The 21,772-nt window shown below is 39.5% G+C and overlaps 2 protein-coding genes across 2 annotated transcripts; both read left to right on the top strand.

The window, feature by feature from the left end:
* Window positions 1-715: 715 nt before the first annotated feature.
* Window positions 716-9,968, top strand: LOC115581104 (beta-1,3-galactosyl-O-glycosyl-glycoprotein beta-1,6-N-acetylglucosaminyltransferase-like). The gene is made up of 5 exons (XM_030415961.1): window positions 716-737; window positions 6,917-7,275; window positions 7,763-7,856; window positions 8,102-8,506; window positions 8,598-9,968. The coding sequence occupies exons 2-5, from the start codon at window positions 6,974-6,976 to the stop codon at window positions 9,054-9,056; spliced, it is 1,260 nt and encodes a 419-aa protein (XP_030271821.1). The 5' UTR covers window positions 716-737; window positions 6,917-6,973; the 3' UTR covers window positions 9,057-9,968.
* Window positions 9,969-17,670: 7,702 nt separating this feature from the next.
* Window positions 17,671-20,023, top strand: LOC115581103 (beta-1,3-galactosyl-O-glycosyl-glycoprotein beta-1,6-N-acetylglucosaminyltransferase-like). The gene is made up of 4 exons (XM_030415960.1): window positions 17,671-18,072; window positions 18,560-18,653; window positions 19,004-19,405; window positions 19,538-20,023. Exons 1-4 carry the CDS (start codon window positions 17,771-17,773, stop codon window positions 20,021-20,023), a joined length of 1,284 nt encoding a protein of 427 aa, XP_030271820.1. The 5' UTR covers window positions 17,671-17,770.
* Window positions 20,024-21,772: the final 1,749 nt, after the last annotated feature.

Raw genomic sequence — 21,772 nt, 5'->3', positions numbered from 1 at the left:
CATGCCTGATGATTATCACGACAATTGTCACATTGTTGTTTCTTGTTTAGACGCTTATTATTATAAATCATCAGAACATGAGGAGTGCTTACTGAACAGTGGAACATTTGCCAATATAAAAATATCACAATTATATAGTTATTAGTTATTATCATCAGCAAAATATGCATAAAAATCACTTAACAAAAGAGTCATAGAAAAACTCCACCCTCTTCGGTTTAAGTCATGTATATCCCAAAGCTGGACATGAGTTTGACTCGCGGCAAACTCCTCATCTCTGCTGTCACTCATACATTTGTTTCTCCATCACCCTGATCATTTTACGGGACACTCTCTCATGGCGTGCCCGTTTGCTGGTAACTCATTCCCGCATGTTTATCTCAAGCTCCTCGCTCGCTCCCCAGCCTGGCCTGTTGCTGTCCTCCTTGGACAAACGCTGAAGCAAATAAATCAAATTAAAAACAAACCGATCCATTTTGTAGCCTATTTTTCCGCCCGTTTCCTACTCCAGCTCTGACCGTTACAATGTTGCCATGGAGATGGATACACAGACTTGGCGGAGTAATATTTTGAGTAATGAGTCAGGCGTGCTGTCATGCTGATTTGAGCACGGTCTAAATTTCTTGTTGACCAATCAGATTGCTTGGTCGGAACTACTTGTTGTGTAATTTCCCTATTAGATGTGAGGAGATGAGGAAATATCATTCCAGTCAGATCTGCTGCATACAGAATCACAGGTAGGAGGAAGTTTTTAACATGTTCTGTTGTTCAGGTCAACCAGAGTTAAAAAAAAAAAAAGTTTGTGTATCTTTATTTGATTTTGCCAAAATAGTCCTTGACTCCATTAATTGCTAGATTTGTCTTGACCTCAAGCGAAGGTATTTAAGTATCTTGTGTGTACTTGATGTTAAAACGAGCCCGACACAGAGAGGCAGATGAGGGCAGTGTACCAGAACGTGTGGTGAAGAGGGAGTTAGGAAAACAACGACTTTGCTCTGCGTTCCTGAAAAGATTAGAGATCACATTTCTTTTTTAAAGTCAGTGCTGCTCTCATCAGTTTGTGTACGCACTCAAGTAATGGATGAAGTTATTTTTGAGAAAGAAGGGAAGGGACTGCTGACTGCAAAATGGACAGGAAGTTAACTGAAAGGAAAAGATTGCTTACAGTTGCTTTTAAAAACTTAAATGCATAAATTGGATTCTGGACGGAAAGATCTGGGAGTCAAGTCAACATCAGAATAAGACAGAATATTACTGAAATTAACTAATTTTTTTTGCAGCTGACCAGGTTTTTTCTTCATCACAAGGACTAAGGTGCTTTTTGGACAATTTCCTTTCTATGAGGGTTAAATGATGACCAGATAACCAGTGATCATATCTAAGTTTTAAAAATACTCTGATTTATCGTATTTTTGTCCCAGTGAACAGTTACAGTTGTCACATGCCTAAAAAATACATATTGTAATCAATCAGTCAAATACTCAAAGTGAAAAATGTATCATTCATATTATTATGACCACTCATCCAACATTTACCAATAGACAATATGCAAAGCCATCAAATTATAATGAAAGAAGATGATTTAATACGGAAGCCCTAAACGGCCATGCATTCATACATTTTATTTCCTCCGTTTTCCCGAGATCATTTTCTCGAGATCTCGAGGTAACGAAACTTTGTTTTCTCGTGATAACGTGTTAATTTCATTTGTTTTCCCGAGATATCTGGATAATTTTGGTCGAGATCTCGAGATAACGAAACTTTGTTTTCCCGAGATAACGATATAATGTGTGTGTGTATGTGTGGTGTGTGGTGTGTGTGTGTGTGAATGAGTCATTCAGTTAGTCTAACGACTGTAAAAGACCTTTAATGTGATAACTGTAAGAACATCTTGTTTTCATTTAGTTAACTGATATTCTTTGAAGCCAGGTTATTATTTCATCAATTAATTAGACACTAATGCGGGACTTTTATTTTGAAAGCGTCTCGCTGTTAACCGAGAACATCTGTGTTCCTGTGAATCGTTTGTGTGCGTGTTTGAAGTGTGCCTGCATGATTTTTGCTGAATGTGGTGAAATTATTTACTGTGCACCTGGCTGATAAAGGGTACAAGCTCTTACGGTGTGTCCGAAGGTGTGTACAAGGTTCCTGTAATAAACACTTTGCACATCAGTTAGAGAGTCTGACCATCATCAGCGGGGACACTACAACGACATCAGGCCCACTTAGATTGCGCCACCGATTTAGCTGAAGCCTTGCTAAACGTCTTCTTAGATTATGCACATCAATGTGAATATTATCTATAATAGCAGGGCATATGCAATGTCAGCCTGTGTTAGGCCTTGATTGAAAAATAATGTGACGCAGTGATCGATATGCTCCTGCTCCTCTGACATTGCTACACTGAATGATGTTTCCTGCAATGATATGTAATATACTACACTATCGTTTTGTTTTCTGGAGATCTCGATTTGATTATATCTCGGGAAAACAAAGTTTCCTTATCATGAGATCTCAAGAAAATGATCCCGTTATCTTGGGAAAAACGGAGGAAATTAACTCGTTATCACGGGAAAACGGAGGAAATAAAATATATGAATGCATGGCCGTTTAGGGCTTCCGTAGTAGACACAACCTTAAATGTGTAAAAAAAAAAAAAAAAAGAAAAAAAGTTTAATTTTGAGTTTAAGGACATCATTCCCATCAACAAACCAAGCTTCACAGTCTATCTACTGGTACACACATTTAAATGGTGCATTCTGTAAGAATTTTAGTTTCAAACATTACCTACAATTAATCAACAGAATCTATGAAATAACTGTTTAAACTAGTGTTGCATGGTAAACCGATACTAGAAAAATTACGGCTGTACCCAGCCGTTAAAAAAAATACTTTTTCACTTTTTATTAGTATCGGTACTTTATAAACTTAGTGCGACAGCGGGGCAGTGTGTCTGCGTGCAGCTTCTCTCTGCTTCCTCACTGCCTGCAGCCAGAGTGGGCGTGGTTTTCACAGTATTTCCATATTTCGCGCCATGCGTCTGCTTTTTCAACAAGCTAGGACGGTCGGCAGGAGCACTCATGCCACTTTCAGCTGACAGACATGCAGACTTGTTCAAAGAGTTCAAGAGCTGCAGGTTAGCGATAGATAACATAAACATCCCCCGGATGGAAGTCAAGCGAGGTTTTTGTTGTGACAAGCGAACTATTTTCACCATCAGAGGTGCAGGAGGCCAGTGGTGGTCCTAGCTTTCATTACGCCCTGGGCGATCCTCACCTCCCCACTAACCAATGACTTCCTGAAGTACTGATGGTGGCAACTTCTTCCATCACTGTCGTTTCTAGGGAATACAAAGTCAGATGTTACCTGACTTGGTCTCCTGGAAACCAGTTGTGTCTGAATTCTCACAGTCAGAACTGAAGGCCAGTTAGCAGGTCAGTGCACAGAGGCTCATCCTCAAGAGACGATTCTGCTCCAGGCGTTTCTAATGGAGAGCACAAGGGCATTAGTATACATACATTATTCACAGCGTTTATAGTGCAGAACATGACAATAACATTAAAACTGTAAAATGCTTTGCAGGGATGCACACACACACACACACACACACACACACACACACACACACACACACAGACAGACATGTGTGCACACAAACTCACCTGAGTTTTGCTGGGGAGAAGTAGAGGTAAATGGGTCTTCATCCTCAGGATCAGACAGCATTTGTGGAGACGTGTGTGGCTGCGGAGGTAGATGGCTCCTCATCCCGGCTAGTGGCAGAGGGTGCTCCAAAATATTTAAAAAGTCCCCTGGATTTGCATTAAAATACAAATTATGATCAATGCAGGAATAGCACAATTAAATAAACCTGTTATTAAGCATAATGTATCCAACTTTTAGAATAGGAAACAAATGAATAGAATACAAAACACAACCACCTTGGTTGATGGCTTATTATATACATGACACTCCAAATGACTCAAAAAGTCTTTTGAATTAGCTTACAGAATTGATAATTCATTTTACTGAGCAGCACAGGACCTAACGTGATGTTGTGAACAATATGTGAGCTAGTCGTGTTGTGTTTCATACACATTATCAGGGTGAAAATAATTAGATATAATGTTTGCTAGTCAGTTGGACTGAAAACGGATGCTGTCGTCATCTACTATTATGGCCCGCAGTGTAGCAAGAGGCTAACAAACATACGAGTTAGCCTAACTTATACTAATTAACGTCATTTCATCTCATTACATGCATGGTCACACTTATGAAGAGTAATTGACATGGCTCCATACCTTTATCTTTTGCTCGTTTCTCCTCTTATTCTTTTCTCTTTTTCCTGAACTGAGCACCTGATGGCTGTGTCCTCTTCTTATCCATTTGTTTATTTGACACCACTTGACCCCCTCCCAACACCGTCAACCAAGAGTTAAGACTAAACCAATTCACCTCGTTTTGTAATATATTTCATTATTTGATCAAACCCCCAAAACATATGTGAAACTATAGGCTTTTATTCACAATATTATTATGACTGAAATGTCCTTAATGTGGAAGAAATTCGTGATGTGATTGACTTTATCCTACTAACTGCATTAGTTATGCACTATTAGATGAATTCCCCGCTCCCCCGCCCCAGTAGGTGAGCCTGTCCCCGCCCCGCTACCTTCCCCACAGACTCTGTGTGAGACTCTCAGCAGAAGCAGCTGCACCTTGATAAAACAGAGGGCGGCCAGCCTGCTCCCCACACTGCGTCATGACATCATTGACTTGACTGTAAATTAGCAATACAAAAACCGGAGGACATGAATGCAAACAAAAATAATAAACAAGTATAATGTATTATTATTATTATTATTTATTTATTTATTTGCAACGCTCATGCCGCACCTCCACGAATGCCGCCCTGGGCGGCTGCCCTGCCCATATGAAAAACCGCCCCTGCAGGAGGCAGTCAGAGGTAAAGCAAACTGTTTAACAGTCCGATGTGGTTCCACACATCTCTGTATGCAAACACAGCGTTCACACTGGTAAAATGAACTTTACCAGAACATGCGCTGGAGTTCACAAGTATGCTAATCAACAACGCCACTTATAATTTATCTATTTTAAGTCAATCAGTACTAGTAATATGATCATAGCATGTACATTTTTTATCGATAATTTGTAATAAATATTGTAATTTATATTATTAGAAAATGGTCTGATTAGAGCACAGACCTTCACCAGGTCTGGGTCATTTGTATTGTACTTTAGTGCACTAATGTAGTTTGCAGGCTATTAATCCAGGGTTTGAATTTTATCAACATGAAATGCAAATTGCAAATTTCCCCTTTGTGGATGAATATAAGTATACAAGAATTATCTTATTTTATGAATTGCCAGACTTACAGTTATGTCATTTATGTTCATTATTTTTATGCTGAATAAAATTGTAGTTAATGTGCTGATAATTTTTTTCTACTACAAGCACTGAGCTTTTAATGAAAAATCAGGTTATTTAATAATCTCTGAGAGCAAAAAAGACAAATGAACAAAACAAGAAGACACTTGTCTTCTTGGATACAGATACAGATAATTTTAAGTTCCACATTCTGTCAACTAAAATTTATGCTATACTTTTGATGATGTTTTAGTTTTCCGCCGTGGTATTGTTTCAGTATCGGTATCGAAATATTTTAGGCAGGTATCGTACCGAAGTCATAATTTTGGTATCGTGACAACACTAGTTTAAACATTATGTCAAACACGTCTATGGATTGTATTAAAGATTCTTGTAATGATGGCAGCATGCTAACCAGCGAGCTCCCGGCTTGAAAACCCCTCACAAAGGCTGGAAACATGACTAGTTTATGTATTTCACGGCTGCCTAGATGGCCCTTGTATGAAACTGGGCTTTCTTTGCAAGTAGAAATAAGTTACTATTTTTTAAATTGGTGCTCAGGAACATTAAAAAAACTGACTCAGATGTGTCAATTTATTTAAAAGGTAGAAAGACTACAACAACCAGAATGCACTGTCCCACAGTGGACTAATAGACCAAATCACAAAATTGCGATGTCCTGGGAAAATCCTGGGATGTGGGAAGGATAGCAGCGGTGCATCCTCCAAAAAGAGGTAAAAGAAGGCTGTAATTGTGGGCTGCATTTGAAGGACCCTTCAAGTTGGGACAGCCTTCGTGCGGCGTTGTGAAGTAATTGGCCTTCAAAAGCGGCATCCCTGAATTGAGACACAGCAATAGACTGGAGTGAAACCTATCAGCTCCACTGGCGTGGCAGAGCCGTAATGCAGCGGACACGTATCTTGTGGAATTTCGGTGTTAGTGTTGATGTCCCGTTTGTTTGGTCAGTAATGTACACCTGACTCTGGTGTAGATGGCGTGCTCCCTTGCTCTTTGTATCAGCTTCTGGGATTAAAACATGGTCAAGTTGCCAAAAAACTTTGGTCTGATATGTAAATTAATTTATTTCACATTATACGAAAAAAACAACACCTCTCAAAATAAACACCAACTTCAGCGTCTCATGATCAAATACCATAAACCCTCAGTGTACGACAACACCTGTTACAATAGGTGCAACGCTTAAGTAGACTACCATGATTCCACACAGTGCCACCCTGGTCATCAATAAAATGATTCCAACACTGTTTTCACTCATGATGTGTTTTGTAACAGAACGGCTAAAATCTGGTCTATATGCAGTTAAAATGGAGAGAAATTTACCAAATTTCATCTGCAGCTCTAAATACAAAACTGGTTGAAAATGGGCAGATTTGCTGTTTAAGTCAACACTCTCTACATGGAAATTTTAACTTTGCATTTTGATAACCTCTGTAGTCTATCTTTGGTTATGTTTTATAGTTTAGTTACAGAATGGATGCTTGTATATCACTCTTCTTTTCTTGTTTCCAGAGGCAATAACAGAGCTAACATTGTATAAACATCTCAGTTGAAATCCCGTCTCAGAGAATGAGGCTAGTGAAACGACGCTTCCTGAAGTTGTTGCTGCTCAGTGTTGTACTGTGCTCACTATGGATGCTTCGGGCCAGTCGCCCCAAAATGAGCTGGAATCCGAGCTACATTATGGGATATAGCTGGTTGGAGTACACAAATGATGATGGGGGCCCAGAGAAAGTGTGTAACTGTTCTGCTATCCTGCGGGGAGAGACGGGAGCACTTGAGCAGGCCAAACTACTGACCATCACTAAAGACTTCAAGAAGAGTGTTCAGATCCCTGATGAGTATTATGTCAACGCAACTCAAGACTGCAGGTGTGTTGCTTTAAACCACGTCATATTTTATGGAGTAAACATATGTGATTTACAGAGTTACTCTTTGCAGCTAGTTAGCTCAGTTAGCAGCTACATATAGCTGGAATAGGATCTTAAAGACTCCACTCTGACTGGGACTAGCACAGCAGCTTTGGACCTCTAGGAGTATCAAGTTTTCAGGCTTGGGGTCCAGTGGGGAGAGTTGGGTAAAATCTGCACAGCCAACTCAGCTAATGGCAGCTACTGTTACAGTAAGCAGTTAGTTTTGCACCCAGTTGAGCTTTTTGTACATAAGGAAACTCCATAAATCACAGAGTTTAGGCAGATCTGACAAAATTGAGGAAGAATGTGGATTCAACATGACAAAACTATATAGATGACAGAAAATAAGGAAAGCATAATAGGTCCCCTTAATGTGCTGAATCTAACTGAAATCTTTGGCAGAATACATTCACTGTAATATTTCTTCAATATTTTGCATTTACAGTCAATTCAAGATAAGCAGGAAATACTTACCATACCCATTGAGCCAGGAGGAAGAGGACTTCCCTCTGGCTTATTCTATGGTTGTCCATCATAAGGTATGCAAATTCTAAAGCCTAAATTTGAATTCAAATTCAAAAATTTAATTTAGCTTGGTCTTAGATGAATGAATTAGAAAGCCTGCATTTCAAACTGAATGTTTGCAGTTTGAAAGAAGCATTTTGGAGGCAGGCAGTCTATTGAAAGTTGCTGGAGAGCCCCTTTAAATATTTCCAAAAATAAAACTAACTCATGCAACATATACAAAAAAGATTTAACTCATTGTTTCTTTCATATATTCTAGGTGCAGAACTTTGAGCGACTGCTTCGAGCCATCTATTCACCTCAAAATATTTATTGTGTCCATGTTGACAAAATATCAGACATCTCAGTCTTCTCTGCCATCATGGGCATTACTTCCTGTTTCCCAAATGTCTTCATGGTCAGCAAGTCTGTGAGCGTGGTCTATGCTGCCTGGCCACGAGTCCAGGCTGACCTTAACTGTATGGCTGATCTTTATAACGCCAGCACAACATGGAAATACTTCATCAACCTTTGTGGTCAAGATTTCCCACTGAAAACCAACTTGGAGATTGTACGGATGTTGCGTTCATTGAGGGGCGGTAACAGCTTGGAGTCGGAACAGATAGGAGGAGGAAAGAAGTGGAGGGTGACAAATGCTTACCAGATAGTTGATGGACAAATCCAGGTACTTCTTTTTGGAGATTTTACAATGTGGTTGGTTCAGATTGACCTTAATGACTGTCAAAAACATTAACTTACTCTCTCAACTGTGTCAGGCATCAGGAAAGGTGAAGGACCCACCTCCATTCAACCTGCCTATTATGTCAGGAAATGCCTACATTGCGGTGAGCAGAGGCTACGTCTGCAGTGTGCTGGAGGACAACCGAATACAGGCTCTAATCGAGTGGGCCAAAGATACCTACAGTCCTGATGAGTTCCTCTGGGCAACTATTCAACGGATCCCTGGTGTCCCTGGATCAACTTGGCCCAACTCCAAATATGACATGACAGACATCAATGCTATTACACGGCTGGTGAAGTGGGCGTGGCATGAGGGGTCACAGGGGTCACTGGAGGCAGTGTACCCAGAGTGTCATGGCAACCATGTCAGATCAATATGTGTGTATGGTGCTGGAGACCTCCAGTGGCTGCTTAAACAACATCACCTCTTTGCCAATAAGTTTGACACTAGACACAGATCCCATTCGCTGTCTACTGCTTGGAGAAGTACCTGAGACAAAAGGCACTGGCTGAGTTACATTGGATTTATGATTAATCTGCTTATAATGCTTAAAATAATTTAAATATTTCTATGTATACATTATCTTACTGTTATGCATATTTGCAGTGTAATAAAAGCCTAGTGCTGCTAATCCAGCAGTACAATCTGTTACTTACATTGTTTTTTATCAATAAGTCAATTCAATCAATCTGTTAAAAAAGCTATGCTCCTTTGAGTTTTTCCTGTGAAAATGGCTTCTTGTCAGCCCTCTTTAGTTTTTTTTTCAGCAAAATCCAGGAAAAGCATGTAGCAAAACTAACTGTAGTGAGCAGGAGAGCTGTGAAGATATTCAACCCCAAACATAAAGCAAAAAAAACACACAGGAATGACTTCAAACTATCAGTGTCAGTCATACCAACCATTCTGCAAAAAGCCATGTGGGGCGAGGGTTAAAGCTGTTGATACTGTGCTTTTATATGTGATCACATTGTATTCATCTTGACATCAAAGGGCGGTGTCTTCTATAAGTGATCAGTGTAAAAAAAAGAAGAAAGAAAAACAGATTCTACATTTGGTAGTGCATAACATATGCATCCTGGTGTGACAAAAAATGTCCTCCTGATCATAGCAGATTCATGCAGGTGAGTGAAATTAAAATGACCCAGTGCAGCCTCTCCAATCGTCAAAGCAGAGCAGCTTTAACCTGCAGGCTGAGTGGTAAAGTGAAACTAGCAGCAACATTTGAATTTATGGAAATTTTAGGTACATGCTGTCTATAACTACCTGATTAAAAGATTACAGTAGCTTACCACGTGATCTTACCATTAAGTTTGTTGTACACGTTCTGTTGTTCAGACACCTGCATGCTGAATGGTGCACAGGTGCAAATATGCCTCACCTGGAGGGACCGAGACTTTATAATGAAGACAAGGACGACACATTTGATAAGATATGGGACCCAGTACTGCAACTGTTTCAAGGAAAGGACTAATGTGTGGATCACTGTGAAACACCTTGCTGTGTGTATCTCTCACCTTACCCTTCGCTTTGCACATTTAAATTTTTTTTAAATCTGTATGTTTATCTTATTGTCATGACTGTGGCTCCTGTTGTTATATTACTATTATGTCTTACTTATGATGTGCTGATCCTGTTCAAGTCTTGAGGTGGGGGGAGGGAAGGTCATTTTTTTGTTTTCTGTTTTTTTTTCTCATTCTAAAAAGCAATAAACATATCTTTTAAAAAAAACAAAAAAAACGTTTTGGCAGACTACCTTTTGGTCATTGTAGCAGCCCCTTGGAATGATTGATCAAGATGCAGAGAGTGTCAAGCAGGTGTTGATTTATTTCTTCCTGTCAACGAGCACCATAAGCAGAAGAAATATAAAATGCTTCTCTGTAGTTTGACAAATAATTCACACACAAATCATGTTCACATATTAATCATGTTTACACCCAATACAAATCAATGTATCCAACTAATAACGATGAAATATTAAATATTTGTAATATTTCAATATACGCTCTATCATGACAAGTGCATCACATGCTTCTTTTAAATGAAATACAATATATTGTAATTGTTCACAGAAAGAATATATTGCTGATGACATGTGCGATTAACTCATAAACAAATGAAGTAATGACATTCTCCTTTTTCTTTAACGAATCCCATCTGATAATAATACACACTCCACATACTCGACACACACCTCACAGTTCGGTGCTCTTAGAAATAAAAGGCACGAACAATACAAAAATAACAAAAAGAGGTAAATCACAATGTAAACTCTTCACTTGCAGAATCAAAACAGATGAACATGATAAATAACTAGTGTGTTTACAAGTTGTTACCGTTCCTCCATGCGTGAGCCGAACACTGTAAAGAGAGAGTAGCAGGAAGTTCAGCGTCACAAAAAACATCAGAAGAAGAAAACGGCGCATTTCAAAATAAAAGCAGAACAGATGACAAGGTGGCACTGTAGGACTCCAATGTCCTGTTAACACCTAAAAAAATATTGTGTAGGAGAATGTCAATGCAATTTATCAGATATTTACAGTCATATCAAGCTGTGCCTGTATTTCAAGTGTATGAGTGTGGTTCCAGTCAGATCTGCTGCTTGTAAGGTCACAGCTAGGCCGAATTTTTACAGGTTAACCAGAGTTAAAAAGATGCAGAACAAACAAAATAAAACCCCCAAACAACTAAACTAAAAATGAGTTTCCTCTGTGTTTCCTAAAAGATTATAAATCAAATTTTTAGACAGTTTACAGTTACAGGGACTTTTCACATTTCTGTGCTGCAGAGCTGCATCAGTGCTGCTCTCATCAGTTTGTTTACGTGATCTCTTAACCGTGAAGGGGCCAGATTTAGTTTTCCTTTAAGCTGCACCAAGTTATATAATTTGCTTTAATGCAGTAATGCTGATGCCGTAAAAGAGAAAATAAATTCCCTGCCCACTTTATCCAATGAGGGCAGAGAACTCCAGAAAGAGGTAGCCCTCTCTGCTCATGACGGCTCACGGAGCAGGAATCCTTCTGTCTGCTGCTGTCTGGCAATAACCTCTGCACATTCATGGGGTGCTGTAGAAAGAAGGGTGGTCGTGCAGTTGGGAAATCTGACAAGATTGAGGAAGAATGTGGATTCAACATGACAAAACTATATAGATGACTGTTACGGCCCTAGAGGTGATAAATGTTTGCATTGTCTGTTTTTAATATCCCTCTTTTACCTGAGTGAGAGTATGAGTGTGTGTAAGATTGGTTGCAGGTATGTTTGATTGCAGGCTGTCCCTGGGAGCTGATTGGTTCCTGCCTGACAGACAAGGTGTTACGATCAGTCCAAGATTATAGTTCTCCCGTTATGGTCTTGTGTATTTACATCTCCTCTCATTTCAGATCCACCCCCCCCGCTCGTATGGTTTCCCACTGATTGCTTTCCCCGCCCTGATTACGTTCACCTGGGTTCCCTGTGTGTGCTTTTAGTTCCGAGGGTCCCCCTGTCTGTTGCCAGTTCGTATTTTGTCGTTGTACATAGCGTTCCAGCCTTTTCGATTCCTAGTCTTTTTCTAGCCTCTCTGGTTTTGGACTTTTCTGTGAGCCTTCCGACTTCGCCTCTGCCTGACCCTTGCCGGATTTGTTTGCCCCGCTGACTGCCTTCCCGTGCACCGACCCGCCTCCCTACTCCTTGCCGGATTTGTTTGCCCTGTTGCTTGACCCTCTGTGTACCGAACCCTGACTTAGGTAAACTTTATTACTTGATCTATCCTGTCTCAGTCGTGAGATAGATAGATCACCAAATATGTCCTGCAAAATATAATTAAATTCATCGACCCTTTTATGTATTAAAGCCAATATACTGTTTTCTTTTGTCTTCTATAAACTTAATATTCTCATAATTGATTACATATTTTATAATAACTCAAGTTAGTTTGTATCCTCAAGGTCCTAATTTGTCACGTGGCTCCAAGCAGGTAAAGATCTTACAGAGAGGAGCTATTGTAACAGCCTGAGTAGGTTTCATTGGTGAAACATGCTGATAGAACAGATGAACCCCACCCAGCAGGTTTAGAGACGTCAGGTAGCAGTTGGAGACCATTCAGATCTGATGCTGGTAAAATCACAGTATGCTGTAAACTGAACTTTACTATTTAGAGAAGAACTAGTGATAGAGGCGAAAATAGTGAATGGCCAACTGGTGCGTTTTTGGGTTGGGTTTGTGTTTGAAAATGAAAGATAACAGTTAAATACAGACATTAGAGAATTCAAATGGAACAAGGACTGAATATATTTGAAGGGCTCTTTTTTCCCAAAACAAATGACATATGAGTTATGCTAGTAGTGTCAGGTTGGGGTAAAGGAAAGACTATGGATAAGGGAAGGTGGACCCAAATGCAGTTAAGCACGGGAGGCAAGGATACGGGGAAACAAAAGGCGAGCTTTATTTCAAAGCTGAACACAAAAATAGCCGCAGACAAAACAGGGGCAAGAGGCAAAGTAGCAACAAAAACTGTAAGGCAAAGTAGCAACTAAAAGGCAAGACAAAGTACAAAGAAAAAGGCAAAGTTCAAATCAAACATGGAACAATACAAAACTCAAATCCAAAAACACATACCGTGGGGGAACAAGGAACAGACTGGAGCATGGACAAAGACGGACACTGACAAGAACAATGACCAGACAAGGAGTGAAGGGAACACAGAGACTAAATACACAAACACTGATGACAAGACGAGGAACAGGTGAGGTGGACCAACAGGTGAGATAACGAAGGGGAGGAGCACATGAGAACATGAAGGGACCAGGGCAATGGACAGAGGGAGCCAGAGGGAACATAGGAAAAAACACAGGAGAACTTAAAGGACACATGAGGGCATGGGAAAAACAAGACACAAGACAAGATACATAGACAGAAATCAAAAACAAGAAACTACAAGACAAAACCAGACACAACAACCAAGAATCTACAGTCATGACAAGTAGTAATTGAGTAAAAGATTACTAATTACACTCCTTTTTGGTAACTTACAAAAGAAATACCCAAACAATGTATATAGAACAACGTCACATCAGTCAATTTCTATGATTATCACAACAAATTTCACATCGTGTTTCTTGTTTAGAGGCTTTTTATTATAAACCATTGGAACATGAGAAGAACTTACTGAACAGTGGAACATTTGTAAATTCAAAACAATTACAATTATATAGCCTTTTTATCATCATCAAAATTTGCATAAAAATCTGTCCCTGTTTTCTCAACAAAAAGAGTCATAGAAAACTCCACCCCCATTTGGTTTAAGTCATGTATATTGTTCCCAATGCTGGGCCTGCATTTCAGGTTTAGAGTCCAAAAGAGGGGGTGATGAGGAACTAGGAATTCCAGTCAGATGTGCTGCATACAGAGTCACAGGTAGGAGGAAGTTTTTTACATGTTCTGTTGTTCAGGTCAACCAGAGTTAAAAGTTAAGTTTGTGTATCTTTATTTATTGCTAGATTTGTCTTGACTCTAGTAAAGGTATTTAAGTATCTTGTGCTCTTGATGTTAAAACAGAGCGTGTCATGGCAGTGTACCAAAACGTTGTGGTGAAGAGGGAGTTAGGAAAACAACAACTTTGCTCTGCGTTTCCTGAAAGATTAGAGATCACATTTCTTTTTTTTCAAAGTTTAGAGTTACAGGGATTTTAAAATTGACATTTCTGTGCTGCAGAGCTGCATCAGTGCTGCTCTCATCAGTTTGTGTACATAATCACTTAATGGAAGGTGTAGCTCCTCTAAGTAGTAAAGCATGAGGCCCGAGATCGTTAAAAACAGGGTTTATTCACAGTCACCGAACGACCCGTGAGAACTGAAGAAAAAGAGAGTAAACAATCACATAAATATGCTAATGCAGAATTCGTAGCTTAATGTAATTACACAAATACACCAATAAAACACACCTCGTAGGCTGCGCACTACCAAAAAGGGCTGAATCTTGTCTTTTCTTCTCTCTTCGTCTTCTTTGTTTACATTTAATGTTGTAACTCTTTATCTTTACTCAACTTTACCGAGTGTGGAGACAACCAACCATGTGGTTTCTCCCTTGCCATGCTCTGCAAGGCGGTGTTTCTTTAAAGTGGTAACGTGTAGAAACAAAAACAATCAATGAGCCCACCTCAACTGAAAGGTAGGTAGGAACCAAAAAATAAATAAATGAGAATGCCTTAAACTGACATGTGGGGCAGTTACAGAAGGTGTTTTTTGTAGAAAGAAGGGAGGGGATTGCTGAGTGCAAAACGGACATGAAGTTAACTAAAAGGAAAACATTGCTTACAGCAGCTTTTAGAAATGTATCAAGCATAACATGGATTGTGGACAGAAAGATCTGAGAGTCAGAGTCAACATCAGAATAAGACAGAATATTACTGAAATTAACTTATTTATTTGGAGCTGACCAGGAGTTTTCTTTATCACAAGGACTAAGGTGCTTTTTGGAGAGTTTCCTTGCTATGAGGGTTAAATGATGACCAGAAAAAACAGGTGCTCATATATATAAGTATTAAAAATACTCTGATTTATCGTATTTTTGTCCCAGTGAACAGGTACAGTTTATCGCATGCCTAAAAAATACATAACGTAATCAATCAGTCAAATACTAAGTGAAAAATGTATCATTTATACAATTGTGACCGCTCATCCAACATTCACCAACTGACAAAAAGATCAAATTATAATGTGAGAAGATGATTTAATACATAGACACATATTCAGATGTGTGAAAAAAGAAAAAAAAGAAAAAAAAAGTTTAGTTTAGAGTTTAAGGAGAACATTGCCATCAACCAACCAAGCTTCAAAGTCTGAGTAGGATGCCTTAAACACTACCAACATGTATCTACTGGTAAACAACATTAAACATTTAAAAGGTGCATTCTGTAAGATTCTTGTAATGATGGCAGCATGCTAACCAGCTAGCTCTCGGCTTGAAAACCTCTCACAAAAGCTGGAAACATAACTAGTTTACATATTTCACTGCTGCCTTAGAAGGCGACTGTATAAATCTAGCCTGTCTATGCAAGTAGAAATAAGCAACTATTTTTTAAATTGGTGCTTGGTAACATTAAAAAACTGACTGAGATATCTCAATTTCTTTAAAAGGTAGAAAGACTACAACAACCAGAATGCACTGTCCCACACTGGACCAATAGACCAAATCACAATGTTTGCTTACAATAACTTTTGTTACCACTTGCATAAAATTTAATTATCCTTTTTCATAATTTCGTTTCAAAGTGTATAAAACTAATCCATTTAATAGAGATGTTTGATGCTTAGGATCTAATTTATAATGCTTTCACTGATGTTGGGTTGTAGACCTAATTAACTCTTTCAGCCACAAAAATTACAAACTTTAACCAAACTAGCAGTAAACATAAGATGTTGGTCTGCGTGTCTATATATAACACATCTGTTGATGTGTGACGTTCTGCAAGTTGAGCGACGCTTAGTGTTGACTAGGGATGTCCCGATCAGGTTTTTTTTACCCCGATCCCGATCCGAGTCCTTTAATATTTAGTATCTGCCGATACCGAGTCCCAATCCGATACTTGGCCTTAACTAATATTTTCCTAGATAATACAGCTGTATTAAGAAAAAAAGTACCTGCATCCAAGCTGTTCCTTAATAGGTTTTTATTATTTTGTTGAAACAAAGTATATACTTTAATATAGCTCTTAATTATTCTGCATATGCTATTACAACATTGGCCTCCACCTTCCTCGTGTTAGCAGGTGAGTGTGTGATGCTGCATTGTGACAGCAGACCCTCGTGTACAGACAGCTGAAGTGTGTGTGAGACGCAGCTCACGCTTGGTACCTCCATATAATCCTTTGCTAATTTCATGTACTTTACGTTGTCACATAAAATGACGTGGACACGTTGCTTGTCTATTAACGCGTTCAGCATCTCCTGGATTGCCTGCTTTACATGCTCTGCTGTATGAGACCCACGAAACTAGTGCGCATATACCGGCATGTTGTAACTCGAAAGTGGAATAAATGTAATGCAGAGATGGTAGGGCATACCGGGGATTCAAAAACTCCAGGTGACGAAGAAAACCCTGATCCCCTATTACGGAGATGAGCTGGTTTTCCAGAGCGATTAATTTGATGACCCTCTCTGTATTACTTGTGGACATGTCGCTGAAGATATTTCTCATAACTGAAAGTATCCGCGACTGTTTGCTGCTTTGGTCTCCTTGCCTGTACTCTCGAGTGAACACGTTGTATTCTTTGAGTTTTTGTTTTGTATATGCTGTATCAAATGAGTAGTACAATGCAGCTCCGCGAAACGGCCGTATAGCAGATGTTACATGTCGCCGTTGGACTGCTTTCGCTTTCTAATTGACGTTATTTCCACACGGCAGACACTTTATTCACAGGTTTTCACAGAGTAACACCACGCGCGCGTCTGTGTTCCGCCACAAATTGTGCTCTGACGTAAAAAAAAAAAAAAGAAAAAGAAAAAAAAAAATCGGGCTTGGGTCCACGTTCAAAACTGCCGATTCCGATCAGCGGAAAAATGCCCAGATCGGCTCCGATCCCGATCCTACAGATCGGATCGGGACATCCCTAGTGTTGACGCACCGTTTGTTTGGTCAGTAATGTACGCCTGACTCTGGTGTAGATGGCGTGCTTCCTGGCTCTTTGTATCAGCTGCTGGGATTAAAACGTGGTCAAGTTGCCAAAAAACTATGATCTGATATGTATATTCATTTATTTCACATTTGCCAAAAAGACAACAACACATAAATGAACAGAAACGTCATCGGCTTACGATCAAAAACTATAAACCCTCAGTGTGCGACAACACCTGTTACAATTAGTCCAACACTTAAGTAGACTACCATGATTCCACACAGCGCCATCCTGGTCATCATTAAAATGGTTCCAACACTTTTCACTCATGATGTGTTTTGTAACAGGAACCAGTAGAATCTGGACTATGTGCAGGTGAAATGGAGCAAAAGTTTTCCAATTTTCATCAGCAGAACATAATACAAAACTAGTTGAAAACAGGCAGATTTGATGTTTCTCATTCTGCATTATGATAGCCTCTGAATTCTATTGTTGGTTATGTTTTATAATTTAGTTACAGAATGGATGCTTGTATATCACTATTCTTTTCTTGTTTCCAGGGTCAATAACAGAACTCACATTGTACAAACATCTCAGTTGAAATCCTGTCTCAGAGAATGAGGCTAGTGAAACGACGCTTCCTGAAGTTGTTGCTGCTCAGTGTTGTACTGGGCTCACTATGGATGCTTCGGGTCAGTCGCCCCAAAATGAGCTGGAATCCGAGCTACATTATGGGATATAGCTGGTTGGAGTACACAAATGATGATGGCGGCCCAGAGAAAGTGTGTAACTGTTCTGCTATCCTGCGGGGAGAGACGGGAGCACTTGAGCAGGCCAAACTACTGACCATCACTAAAGACTTCAAGAAGAGTGTTCAGATCCCTGATGAGTATTATATCAATGCAACTCAAGACTGCAGGTGTGTTGCTTTAAACCATGTCATATTTTATGGAGTAAACATACGTGATTTACAGAGTTCTTTGTTGCAGCTAGTCAGCTCAGTTAGCAGCTACATATAGCTGGACCAGGATCCTAAAGACTCCACTCTGACTGGGACTAGCACAGCAGCTTTGGACCTCTAGAAGTATCAAGTTTTCAGGCTTGGGGTCCAGAGGGGAGAGTTGGGTAAAATCTGCACAGCCAACTCAGCTAATGGCAGCTAGTGTTACAGTAAGCAGTTAGTTTTGCACCCAGTTGAGCTTTTTGTACATAAGGAAACTCCATAAATCACAGAGTTTAGGCAGATCTGACAAAATTGAGGAAGAATGTGGATTCAACATGACAAAACTATATAGATAACAGAAAATAAGGAAAGCATAATAGGTCTCCTTAATGTGCTGAATCTAACTGAAATCTTTGGCAGAATACGTTCCCTGTGATAGTTCTTCAATATTTTGTATTTGCAGTCAATTCAAGATAAGCAGGAAATACTTACCATACCCATTGAGCCAGGAGGAAGAGGACTTCCCTTTGGCTTATTCTATGGTTGTCCATCATAAGGTATGCTATAGTAGTTTAAAACCCCACTTTCATCATTACATAAAGGGTTTCTCCACTGATTTTAAACAATATGTTCATTTAAATTTCACAAGGAGTCAATCTGGGAAAACTGCTGTATAATTTCTTCTGTGCCTCTGGAGGAAGCTTTCCTAAGTCTGAAAAAGAGAACCGATAAGCACAACTCAATTTGGTCTTAGATGAATAAATTGGAAAGCCTGCATTTCAAACTGTATGTTTGCAGTTTGAAAGAAGCTATTGAAAGTTGCTGGAGAGCTTTCCAAAAATAAAACTAACTTGTGCGACATATACAAAAAAGATTTAATTCATTGTTTTTTTTTCATATATTCTAGGTGCAGAACTTTGAGCGACTGCTTCGAGCCATCTATTCACCTCAAAATATTTATTGTGTCCATGTTGACAAAAAATCAGACATCTCAGTCTTCTCCGCAATCATGGGCATTACTTCCTGTTTCCCAAATGTCTTCATGGTCAGCAAGTCTGTGAGCGTGGTCTATGCTGCCTGGCCACGAGTCCAGGCTGACCTTAACTGTATGGCTGATCTTTATAAAGCCAGCACAACATGGAAATACTTCATCAACCTTTGTGGTCAGGATTTCCCACTGAAAACCAACTTGGAGATTGTACAGATGTTGCGTTCATTGAGGGGCGGTAACAGCTTGGAGTCGGAACAAATAGGAGAAAAGAAGCTGAGGGTGACAAATGCTTTCCAGATAGTTGATGGACAAATCCAGGTACTTTTTTTTGAAGATTTTCATAATTTGCTAAATTTGCACAGTAATTTTGTCATTGCAAAAACCCTTGTTTTGAGATTGACATTAATGTCTGTCACCATTATATTAATTGATTTTTTTCAACTGTCTCAGGCATCAGGAAAGGTGAAGGACCCACCTCCATTCAACCTGCCTATTATGTCAGGAAATGCCTACATTGTGGTGAGCAGAGGCTACATCCGCAGTGTGCTGGAGGACAACCGAATACAGGCTCTTATGGAGTGGTTCAAAGATACCTACAGTCCTGATGAGTTCCTCTGGGCAACTATTCAACGGATCCCTGGTGTCCCTGGATCAACTTGGCCCAACTCTAAATATGACATGACAGACATCAATGCTATTGCACGGCTGGTGAAGTGGTGGTCGCATGAGGGGTCACAGGGGTCACTGGATGCAGTGTACCCAGAGTGTCATGGCAACCATGTCCGGCTATCATGTGTGTATGGTGCTGGAGACCTACAGTGGCTGCTTGAGCAACATCATCTCTTTGCCAATAAGTTTGACACAGACACAGATCCCATTGCTGTCTACTGCTTGGAGAAGTACCTGAGACAAAAGGCACTGGCTGAGATACATTAGATTTATTGAAGAGTTGTTTTTTTTTAAATGGATAATTAAAAGAAAAGAATTTGATAGGAATCAGACAATGCACATCTGTAACACTTCAGGTCTGCAAATGTCATGCTGAGTAGGTGGTAATTACCAAGTAACATATTTAAAATTTCTTTAAACCTACCCTCAAAATGTATTGATCATTGCTCCAATATTATTTGATAAGAATGCTATTCTGTTTTCCAAGAGGCAGTAAATAGTTGGTCATTCCTTTAATACATTTCTAGGGAAACTTTCAAATGGTTTCAGTTAACTTCTGCTGATTATTCAGTTTTATTTACATTCTTAAATTAAATATGTTCATAGTAAAAGAAACTTGGACATTGAGCTTCAAAAGCACACTTCGAGTTAGTGGCCTAGTGAAGGCAAGTAAGACAGAAAAAGTAGCCATTATAATGGAATGATTAACAGGTATTTTTCAGAAACTATTGGAAATGAAGCTGCAAGTATTTACTTCAATTTAGTGTTCCACTGAGGGCAAGTTAGACAGAGAGATCAAATGTGTGTCTAAACAAAAAAAAAAGGTAATTATTGTGGCAATTTGTGGAGAATACCAAAGAAATGTCAAATATGTTGATGTATAATTACCACCGGGGCGGCTGTAGCTAAACGGGTAGAACAGGTCGGCTAATGATCAGAAGGTCACTGGTTAAAATTTCCTGCTCCAGGCTGAGCTGAGCTGCATGTCAAAGTGCCCTTGAGCAAGATACTGAACCCCAAATTGCTCCTGAAGTGCAGTTGACACCTTGCATGGCGGCTTCTGTCATCAGCGAGGGCCCTGTGATAAGCTGGCTTAGTTGTCCAGGGAGTACCCTGCCCTCGCCCAGAGACAGCTGTGATTGGCTCCAGCAAAACCCCCGCGATCCCATAAAAGGGATGAAGCGGTTACAGACAATGGATGGATGGATGGATAATTACCACCTCTAGCATACCCTGCTATCTCTCTTTATATTTAACTCTGAAGGGAACCATGATGCGCAAAATGATCGTCATTTGTAGACTTGAAACCAGTGACTGACACGTATACTCATTTGCAAAATGTTTACTGAGGAAATAAATTAAGTGTTAAAGAATTCATTCAGTCATTTTTCTCATAAGCTTAAATTCAATTGGATTTATGTTTGCAACCAATGGAGTTGCCCCCTGATGGCCACAAGACCTGGAAATTCTGTTCACCTATAGTGTCTCTGTTTATTACAGATGTGGGCTGGTTGGTTCAGCTGCACAACCCACGTAAAGATAATAACATGATCGCAGTGACATTTCAACGGCTCTGTGAATTGGGGGCAGTTATTTGCTAGGGTTAACATCAGCTACATATAAAGTGTTGGCTAAAGCTGTTACAATATCCTTCAGGGAGGGTTCGAAAGATAGAGTTTGGATATATTAAATTATATGTATGAAATGATGCAATGTGAGCAGTTTTGCTGTTATGTCGCCTTAGAGCATCAAATCTAAAGCCAAACATACAGAGCATTAACTTCTAAGCAACAATGTCAATTTGAGTGTCCAAAATTACTCTCATAGTTCCTTAAAGAAGAACGGGAAGACGTGAAGTATCCAAATGTGTGGCTGAGTTTGAAGATGCGTGTGGCCACAGTCATGGATCCCAACATGAACAATGCCTGGTGTTTTTTTTCTCTATAAAGGGTTTCAAAAAAGGATTAATTCATTCTCTTTGATTCAATGTTAAATAAATCCACTTAAATCAGTGAA

This window comes from Sparus aurata, chromosome 5 (assembly GCF_900880675.1).
Source record: "Sparus aurata chromosome 5, fSpaAur1.1, whole genome shotgun sequence".
In the NCBI taxonomy this organism is placed as follows: domain Eukaryota; kingdom Metazoa; phylum Chordata; class Actinopteri; order Spariformes; family Sparidae; genus Sparus; species Sparus aurata.
This window is presented reverse-complemented; position numbering and strand designations above follow the sequence as displayed.